The sequence below is a fragment of the Babylonia areolata genome, chromosome 9 (assembly GCF_041734735.1).
Source record: "Babylonia areolata isolate BAREFJ2019XMU chromosome 9, ASM4173473v1, whole genome shotgun sequence".
NCBI lineage: Eukaryota > Metazoa > Mollusca > Gastropoda > Neogastropoda > Buccinidae > Babylonia > Babylonia areolata.
Window position 1 is genome coordinate 1,562,310 of NC_134884.1, and position 10,780 is coordinate 1,573,089.

At 45.0% G+C, this 10,780-nt stretch overlaps 1 protein-coding gene across 1 annotated transcript; it reads left to right on the forward strand.

The window, feature by feature from the left end:
* Nucleotides 1-253: 253 nt before the first annotated feature.
* LOC143285922 (uncharacterized) lies at nucleotides 254-6,153 on the forward strand. Its single transcript, XM_076593373.1, has 3 exons — nucleotides 254-443; nucleotides 5,126-5,302; nucleotides 5,939-6,153. Exons 1-3 carry the CDS (start codon nucleotides 254-256, stop codon nucleotides 6,082-6,084), a joined length of 513 nt encoding a protein of 170 aa, XP_076449488.1. The 3' UTR covers nucleotides 6,085-6,153.
* Nucleotides 6,154-10,780: the final 4,627 nt, after the last annotated feature.

Consider the following 10,780-nt stretch of genomic DNA (forward strand, 5'->3'; position numbering starts at 1 on the left):
TGACAAACGATTATCTTGTGGAATGTTGTCATCCGAATATGAAAATGTCCACAGCAGCCTTTTCAGATTTTCCGCCAGACGCGCAGTGCCCCTGGCATTGGGGTGATTTGTACTGCTGTACAGATTTGCGTCAGACGCGAACAGGGGAAAATTGTCAATAAAATTTACATTGTATCGAGTACATGCTTCTTGCATATAACGATTTGCTGGGGCAATACTGTTGTTGAAATGGTGTTTTCCCTTTGCTGGTAGGATGGAGCTAAAGGTCACCCGTGCCTTTGGAAACTTCCTCAGACATAATGCCATGAGCTCGGACCATGTCTCCAGTGGCACAGGGCCAGACGGACAAGAATTGATGCCGACATGGACAATAACGTCTTTCAGATCAGGGGCTGTGGGGGGTGATTGGAGCCAGGTGTGGAGATCTCTAACAGTCATACCTGGTACACATATTTTGAATAAAAATTCTTGTCGAGGGGCTAAGCGTCTTGGATTTATGAAGCGTATGATGGAGTCACCGATAAGTAGCATTGTTGCTCTCTTGGGGATAGACATGTGAGACAGAATTTCACCGGGGCTTGATTTGGGGTGTGGTAGGCAGCTATCCTTCCTCACAACTGCCTCGACAGGAGGCAGTGTTAAGTGCGCTGCTGGAGTATTTTCTGACAGTGCGGAATATGCGTTTGCAGTGGAAACAGAATATTGCAAAGCATCATCATCCGTATCAGCTTGAATCGGGGCAGGGGGGTTAATGCATATGTTGGATTTGTCTGCCGTCAGTGACAAAATGGAGGGTGGTTGTGACAAAGACTGACAATCAGTCCGTGGTCCATCTTCAGGACCGGTAAGGACTGTTGTTACAGTCTGACCATCACTGTTACAGGGAGAGCTGGGAAAACATGTATCTTCAGTTTGAGTATCAACATCCACACTGCTGGCCTTGTTTGACAGATTGTGATGTATTTCATCTGACTCAGTCTGTGAGAAGGTTGATACACTTTCTTTTGAGGTCGATTTTATTTTTTTTACTTCTGACAGGAGGGACCCAAGCTGACCTTTTATGGACCCATTTTCTTTTGTGAGTTGTTTGTTACATTTTTCCATATCATTAATGTGTGTTTTTAATTCATCTATTTTGGAAACTAAAGCATCAAATTTTTCACAAACATTTACACGTAGTTCATTTTTGGTAACTGTTTTGACGTCTTCAACCACAGACTTGAAGTCACTTTCCAGTGCAGACTGTGCACTGGTCACCGCTTCTAGCTGCTGTTCCAAAAGAACAACTTTGTTGGACAGTTTGGGAAATGGGCTGCACACAGATGACACACGAGGGGGAGGATAAAGTGTTCGTTTGCACTGCTTTCTTGTCCTTTTACCCACAGGGGTAGACTTCCTGTGGGATTTGGGTTCGGTCTTTTGCTGCTGCTCACAGGGTAGCACTGTCGGGGTGGGTGGGAGGAGGATGACGCTTTCTCTTGTAGGGTCGTCCGTTCTGGACTCCAAGAGCAGGTGTGGTGTTTGGAGAGGGGGTGTGTCCACTGCTGGCACTGCTGATATTGTTGTCATTAGAGATAAGTCAATGGTAGGATTTTTTAACATTGGTGTTCCATGGAAATTACTAATGAACTTTACAGGTATTTGAATTAATGAAGACATCAGTTTTTCACAATTCTTATCTTGAGTAAAAGTGGAAATAAAATCTTTTAAGATTTCACATTCATCAGAGTCCCACCTCGGGCAGTCAACACCTTGACAAAGCAGAGTTCCTGCAGACTGTGAAGAAAAATAAAGGGATATAGTAATAGATTTGGAGGTCTGGTGAAGAATACGAATAACTGTTTTAGAAAGAGGTGGTGGTGGCGGCAGAGAAACCACTGGTGACGAGAAGTTTAATATTGAATCACTGGAATCAAAGTCACTGTGCTGAACGGAAATCTCAGTGTCCTGAATGGCTAGGTAGCGATATAACAAACTGTTCCTCCAGACCAAGAGCTCGTCTTTGCTACATGTAAAACGTTTTTGAATGATGTCCATAGTGGGCTGTAGTTTGTTGTTAATAGTTTTTCCATAAGGGGAAATAGATTCAGCCATGATAATGAGTAATAAAACGGACTACTGTGGATAAAAAAATATAAATCATAAAAAGGAATTTACACACATACAATACACATAACTCACTTGCTGTCACCGCCGGAACAATACACCGGGTTACTCACAAATAAATCCCATCATGAGGTGGTATGGTATCCATATGCACACAGTTATCCTGCCACTCAGGGTCACACTGAACAGCACAGTCAGCCACACACAGTTCACAACAGCTGACAAGTGCGAACACCGAACAACACCGAATAACACACGATAATGTGTAAAATCAAAAAAACTTTTTACAGCAGTTGACACAGAAAAGTATCCACTAGATCTACACAATGATGTTTTTGATGATCATGCACAGGAAAATTTGTAATTAACAAAAACGCTAAATATTTTTGACGAGCTCTTTCCAACGGCTGCCCGGCATCTCGTGAGCACAGTTCACAGTTCAGAGACAGGGACAGAGAAAGATTTTTTTTTTTACAAAAAAAAAGAGAGAAAAAAAAGAAAGCAGAAGAAGCACTAAGGTACTACTACACTCTTCTGTAGTGTTGTCGAGAAAGATAGGCAAAAGACGACAGACAGGAACCCCTGCCAGGAACATCACTCCCCACTAAATTAGCTCCCCCCCGGCGTCTTCTTCTCCTTCTTCTCCTCCTCCTCCTCCGGGCCCGTCACAAAGCCTGCGCGCCGTCGGAGCTGTAGGTGGTGACTTGTCCTATGAAGAGTATCCCGACGTTTCGGGCCCTAGACCCTTCTTCATGGGGAGAAAAATGGAGAGAGAGAGAATTAGGTCAGAGAGAGAGGGGGAAAGAGAGAGTCACAGAGAGAGAGACTCGAGAGACTCTCTCTCTCTCTCTCTCTCTCTCTCTCTCTCTCTCTCACACACACACACAGAGTGAGGGGGAGAGAGGGGGGTGAACTGAAATTGAAAAATGTCATTACCTCATGTGAACCTATCTCTAATAAGCAATGCCATCTTATAAGCAATGCCATCTCTCTAACGTCCAGCGCTAGCACAGATGTGTGTATAGAAGAGTACGAGCGATTCCGCAGTTTTATCCGAACAACTATAAATAAGACAATAGCTGAGGTTCCAGTACTTATCAGAAACAAAACGTTCCTCCATCCCCTCCACGAGACTGGAAATGACATTGTCGTTCCAATCAGTGCAGTGGAGAAAAGAGAAGAAGCCTTCACATTATCTATTCCCAGCTTGACGATGCCAGATCTCCTCACGACAGCTGCCAACAGAACGGCGTGGCGAGCTATGACATCTTCCTCATGTCCCCCCAACGACCCCAGCGGTCAAGGGAATGAGTGAGTGAGTGAGTGATTCCCAGCTTTCATATGTAAAACCATCACTCAGAGTCCACGGGTGATCAGAGGAGAGGAAAAAGAAAAGAAAAAAAGAAAGAAAACCCTTTCACCCTTTCACCGCCAGTCAGCTTAGAGCACAAATTTCCCTTGTGGTACAAACACAAAAAAGACAGTGGCGAAGAATTGCTAGGGTTTCCCCCTACGATGTATAGAAAATATGGCCTATCCTACCACCGAACATTAAGAGCAGTGATGATGATGATGATGATGATGGCAGTTTCTTTGTATCCGAAGATCACTGGGAAGAAGGTCTAGTCGGGGTGAGGCAAGCCTTCTGGTGGCTGTACAGGCCAATCCTGGACCTGCATTGTCGGGAACAGCTGGCGCACGTGAAGGTTGGCTGGTCGCTGGAGGGGTGAACTTGAGATGACGCCTCCTTTCTCCGCTCGCGTTTTTCCCTGGCTGTCTGTGTCCTGACCTTTTCAAATTTCCTGACAGCTTTCCTGGTGGAAGTTTTCCAGGCAGATCTGTTTGCTGCCAGTGTCTCCCAGCTGTGGTGGTCAATTTCGCTACGTGACATCTGCTGCTTCAGTTGGTCCTTGCAGCGTCTGCGTGGAGCTCCAACGCTGCGTTTACCTTCACGCAGTTCGCCGTAGAAGACGGCCTTTGGCATTCTAGAGTTGTCCATACGCGCTACATGACCTGCCCAGCGCAGCTGTCGAAGCATCAGCATTGACTCGATGCTTGGTTCACGGATAACAGACCAATGAATGGTAACCTTTCAGTGACATGGGTCCTCTACCACGCCTGTGCATAAATGCAAGCTTGGCGGTGAAAGGGTTTTAAAAAAAGGAAAGAAAAAGAAAAAAAGCACCCACAATGTCAAAACTCTTGTCCACCGTCTTGTTCTCCTCAGCAATGACAATGGCACTGCCCTCTCTCCCCGGGCACCTAGATGCACCTGCCTTGCAGGATTCGGGAGGTGAGGAACAATGCCGTCAGGAGGATTCTAAATTTACTCAAGATGAAAATATCACACTGCATCAGTTCACTATTTAGGCCTGACTAAGCGCGTTGGGTTACGCTGCTGGTCAGGCATCTGCTTAGCAGATCTGGTGTATGTCACGCTCTATAAGAGAGCGGACTAGAAACCCCCACCCAGCCCAGCACTAACACCCAGACAACACAAACACAGACTACAACAATCCGGGGTTCACACACATTTGTTTAATCACACAGCCTAGCTTGCCCACAAACAATAACCACAACCCCAGCTGCAACAACACTTAAATAACAATGGATAAATTTAACACACACACACACACACACAACCCACACACGCAAAAAAAACAGAGCTTTAAGATAAGGAAACAAGCACAACGTTAATGCTGTCGTGACGACGACGACGAACAGCAAGCGACGACGACGAAGAACAGCGACGACGAACACGAAGAACAGTGACGACGAACACGAAGAACAGTGACGACGAACACGAAGAACGAACACGAAGAACAGCGACGACGAACACGAAGAACAGTGACGACGAACACGAAGAACAGCGACGACGAACACGAAGAACGGCGACGACGAACACGAAGAACGGCGACGACGAACACGAAGAACAGTGACGACAAAGACGAACAGTAAGTTACGACGACGTAGAACAGTGACGACAGACGCGAAGAACAGCGACGACGAACACAAACAGTGACGCCGAAGACGAAGAACAGTGACGACGAAGACGAAGAGCAGAACACCCAGACAGCTGAGCGCCAGGCCAGAGAACGCTGGCGACGGAAGCCAGCGGCAGGCGGCAGCAGCCAACGGAGGCCTGGACCAAGGAAGTCAAAGGCAGGCAGAGGGGTTCCCGGGGAGACAGTGGAGGGTCAGTGGAAGAGTAGGGAAGTCCGTGGATAAACACGAAAGTGGGAACACTGAAACCACTGTATATAATCTATTATCCACTGGTAGGATTCACTTTTGGACAACCCCAATTAAACAACCTAAATGTACCCAGCCCAGAATTCGTAAAGAAAACAAATCTTACAAAATTTCAGTTTAACCCCTCCCTGATCAACACATGGGCTACAGAATAGATCAATTTTACTCAGCTGCGCTATTTCGGAAGTTTAAAAGGCTGACAACAACCACACCCAAGAGCAAGGATAACGGAAAAGGATAAGGGGGTAGTTTGGAATATTCTAGCTTATGTATCATATATAATACAGTGACACACATACACACTCATTAATAGAACTAATAACTGAAAGGGTTCACAAGGAAAACTTAAATCTAGATTTTACGGTTGAACCCTTTAATACACGTAACAAATATTTTATCACATTCTTATAAAATTTATGTCTAAAAATGCATACGCATCCTACAAATGCACATAAAAGAGCAAAGTATTATATTTACTTAAATATTCACTCTCTCTCTCTCTCATTCACGGACATGAACACAAGACAAACAGACAGAACACAGGTTAGGACTGTCTTTACAGTCTCCTCTTACCTTCCAGAGAGGTACCACTACCCCAAAGCTGGAAGTTCACACAGAGAACACAGAGACCACGACCACTCGGAGGAAACTGATCCCCACTACAAGCGTCCAGACGGGCAAACAGCCCTGAAGAGAGCCAAAGACTGGCACGGCTGCCTCCTCTGACAGTCGCGGGCGAAAAGCCCAGAATCTTGTCATTTGTTGACAAGGAAGAGGCTGATCTCAGTTCAGTGACAGCCTGAACTGACAGAGACTGAAAATCTCGTGCAATAAGCACAACCCACACTGCTCTCTAGCTAGATGGGGTGGGTGAACGAGGGGGTTGAGCACTTATTTGTCATGAGATGTGACAGTGTAGCGTGTATGGATTTGTCCGAAGGCAGTGACGTCTCCATGAGTAGCTGAACTGAACTCCCCACTTAGTCCATGATTCAGAACAAAGTGTTCAATCGGCTTCTGATCTGTCACGCTAGCCCTTCCATGACCATCAGTCACTACTTCACAGCCTCTTTCGAATCACACACGAAGACTCATGAATTTAAACAGTACTGATTTCTTTGTAATCCATAGTTATAAACTGCTTTTGGAAACAAACAAACGAAAAACAGACAAACAAGCAAGCAAACAAACAAACCCATCACCTCTTCAGATCGAAAAGAATATAAAATATAATCTCCAGTCTTCTGATCGAATAGAATATGAAATAGAATAAAATGTTATGATTCAGAGGGTGCAGAAGAGCGGACGAAAACACACCACCTTTTCCAAGCAAGAAGAAAACAAGCCATGAGTTCAGTCCAAAACAAACCATGAGTTCAGTCCAAAACAAACCATGAGTTCAGTCCAAAACAAACCATGAGTTCAGTCCAGAGCAAACCATGAGTTCAGTCCAGAACAAACCATGAGTTCAGTCCAGAACAAACCATGAGTTCAGTCCAGAACAAACCATGAGTTCAATCCAGAGCAAACTATGAGTTCAGTCCAGAGCAAACCATGAGTTCAGTCCAGAGCAAACCATGAGTCAAACCATGAGTTCAATCCAGAGCAAACTATGAGTTCAGTCCAGAGCAAACCATGAGTTCAGTCCAGAGCAAACCATGAGTTCAGTCCAAAACAAACCATGAGTTCAGTCCAGAGGACACGAGAGACAGAAGATCCATCAAATCATTCAGCTGACTGGAATCCATGTCGCTGTTCAGTCTTGTCGAGAAAATGGTCACCCTCATTTCCCAGCCACCAGAAATACTACAACCATTCAGAGAAAACACGGAGAAAAAACTCCATATTTCTCCCGAGCTGCTAGAAAATAATACTCACCATGCGTCAGAGTCCAGTGGAAGGTGGCGGTGAAGAATTTCCGTCAACTTTTCCAAAAGACTGGAATCAATATCGCCATTCAGCAGATCAAAATTTGATCTTTTTCTAGCGACAAAAACCCACTCCATCAATCAGGGGTCCAGGGAGACAGGGAGAAAAAACAGTAAACGTTTGGAAGCAGCGACTGGAAACAAAATGATTATTCACAGCCCAGTGGAGGGTTAAAAGGTTTAACTCCCTCCATTCGAACGGCGAAAGAGACGACGTTAACAGTGTTTCACCCCAATTACCATCATCAAAATATTGCAAGCGGAAGGCTCTTATACTGAAGAGGTGAATGTTGACAAAGAATACCACAATTCTGACGACGGAATCTGAAGGTTGGGTCATTCAGACACCCACTGGACATCCGAGGGGTCTGTGTAGAGGAGAAGAGAGGACTGGCCGTACTGAGTGAGTTAATGTCCCACATTTTTTTTTAAATATTTTTTTTATCGCGTTGGGTTACGCTCCTGGTCATGTATCTGCTTGGCAGATGTGGTGCAGTGTATATGGATTTCTCCGAACGCTGTGACGCCTACTTGAGTGACTGAACTGAACTCGTTGTTGCTGTTGTAGTACTTTTTTTTCGTTGTCAGCAAAATATATTTTCTCTTGTTTGCGTTAATTTCAAGGAACAAACTCCTATCAAGCCTGCTTCTCATTTGTCACTGACATTGGCCATGAATATCTCTCTGCAAGTACATCGTCAGTACAACCCATCCCGAAATCTCCGTTCTTCTGCTGATGATGGGATTCTGTGTGTACCACATGTCAGAACAAAATCCTTTGGTCAACATCCTGTTTCCTTCCATGGTCCATCCACCCGGAACACCCTTCCGTTTAACACCAGACACTCCGAAAGCCACAGCCTCTTTCACGTCTGCTCTGAAGACCTTCCATTTGGGCAGTACTGACGTCTTTGCCCACCACAGTTTCGGAATTTGGCGCACTGGAAACTAACCTACAGCAGCAAATGGATTGTTCTCTGGCAAAATTCTGCAGAAGAATTCCACTCAAACAAACGACAAATATAAAATGAAAAACAAGAGAGGCAAGGCCTTCAAGACTCACTTGTGGCAAATTAAGTCCCCTGGCTTTAATTACAGAGTAATTTCCCTTTTTTACTATCTGCACCAAAACGTTTGCAAAATAAATAAAACTTCCATGCTTAGCAAAAGTTCCTGTTTGAACAAAAATGATAATAATGACTGCTCTTGTTGTTGTGTCAGAATATCAGATCAAAGTGCCAAGTTTAGAGAATACAAAAAATATAAGTATAATAGTAAATGCAGTTTGCATATGATTAGGCTTCATTTTTTATTTTTTTGTGCCCATCCCAGAGGTGCAGTATTGTTTTAAACAAGATGACTGGAAATAACTGAATTTTTCCTATTTTTATGCCTAATTTGGTGTCAACTGACAAAGTATTTGCAGAGAAAATGTCAATTTTAAAGTTTACCACGGACACACAGACACACACACAGACACACACACACATACACACAGACAACCGAACACCGGGTTAAAACATAGACTCACTTTGTTTACACAAGTGAGTCAAAAAAGCACCATTTTCAAATGATGCGTGACTAACGCTTAAAAAAAATCATTAGTATTTTTTACGTGTCGGTTAAAAATTTGCTGTTGGAGACTGTACATTTATTAACAGAATGACTGAATGTTGACTTCCATGTGTTGAACTGATATTTGTGTAACTTTGCTTCTGGTGTGCTTTGAAAATGTATATACATGGATATGTACATCCGTGTGATTGGAAGAAGAGGAAGAAAGAACCATCAACCCTGTAAACGTTTGACTCTTGTAAACGAATCCTCACATCATGGTACAAAACAAGACATCTTTGTACAAACTGTACACAGCAGCAACGTACATCAACAACAAATTCCAACCCACACGGCAACACCAGAACGTAATTCATCACCTGAAGAGCCGAGACCAGTGCCGCAACCCACGTCAACAACTTCCACAAGCTGCACAGACCCACAAGCAACAGGCGGCCTGTGTTGTCGCTGATACCGCGAAAGCTTCCCTCTGGCACGGGGCTCTTTATATCCAAGACTTTTTGTGGTCATTTTCCTCTGAAAATCGGCAGTGCCCGGTGTCAGGTTGTAGAAGAACCCCCGTCAGTTTAAACCCTGCCCGCAACAGGCTCGGACTAAGCATACACACCGCGGGAGTGTACCCGGGTAAGTCCACGTTCCAGAGGCTGTTCAATATTGCAGATTTATTTTCCACTGCCCTACACACACGCCCACACACATACACACACACTCTCTCTCACACACACACGCACAAACACACGCACGCACACACACACACACACACACACACACACACACACACACACACACACACTGACACACATATACACACACTGACACACACACACACTTGCCAGGTTCACTGAAAACTCTGGTTGTTGTTCGGAGAAGCATGGCAGACTGAATCCCGCTGCTAGACTGGAATCTTTTGGTTAACGGCATACATAAATTTTAAGTTCACATCGACAAATGCCAATGCATACATACATGTACTTATTATGCGTACACACACGTTCTCTCTCTCTCTCTCTCTCTCTCTCTCTCTCTCTCTCTCTCTCTCTCTCTCTCTCTCTCTCTCTCTCACATAAGGCCACAAAGTCGAATATCACTGACTTCACGAATGCGTCTTTTGCTCAAAATATCTGAGCAGTACTGCAGGTGTCTGTATTTTTTGTGCCTGGTTAACTCACGATATATCACATACATTAAAAGAAAAAAAAAAGCCAACAAAAAAAGCGAAAAAAAAAAAAAAAAGACAAAAGAAAAAAGCATGAGGCGCAGCGATGTCCAGGCCTCGCAGTCCTGCCCTCAAAGCAACCCCAATATATCGATGTCCCCTCCACCTCCACGCTTGTGTGAGTTCCTGACAAGGTCTTCGCTGTCGGCTGTTTTATGAGGACTGCTTCATTTTGGGGGATGGGGGTGGGGGACATGGTGGCGGTCCATTCCACAGGAGACGCTGACTGGTGTGGCTCTGCTGGTAGGCGGTCAGTGACGTCAGCAGGGGACTCAGTGAAGCGGTGTCCTGCGCGTTTTCTTGAATCAGTACAGGCACGGCTGAACGCAGACTGACTCAGTCGGTAGCTGCTCAGGGTCTGCTCTGATGAGTGGCCTCACGGCGACTTATCATTGCTGGCTGCCTGTGGATTGTGTGCAGCGGCACTGCAGCAGACGAGCCTGAGTGTGACTGTGTAAATACATGATGAGCCACGAGGCTACAAACGTCGCACACTGTAGGGGAAAAATAACCAAAATCACCGGGAGGTAAAATCTTATGGACAGCAAAAACCATGACACCGCCGTGCTGTCCAAACTCACGGGGGAGACCTTAATGCAAATGTGCCGGCTGGTGGCTGGCCGCGGGAGTTCTGGCAACGAATTGTCTCCTCGATGGAGACCATCTCACATTTCACGTTTTGTGGTGTCTGTCTTTCAGTGTG

What these genes read in the sequence shown, in the direction of transcription:
- LOC143285922 (XM_076593373.1), top strand. Translation starts at nt 254, where the DNA reads ATGGAGCTAAAGGTCACCCGTGCCTTTGGAAACTTCCTCAGACATAAT. An exon ending in ATCTCTAACAGTCATACCTG is followed by an intron (nt 444 to 5,125) that starts GTACACATATTT and finishes GAACACAAACAG; the next exon opens with TGACGCCGAAGACGAAGAAC. An exon ending in TCCCGGGGAGACAGTGGAGG is followed by an intron (nt 5,303 to 5,938) that starts GTCAGTGGAAGA and finishes CTTACCTTCCAG; the next exon opens with AGAGGTACCACTACCCCAAA.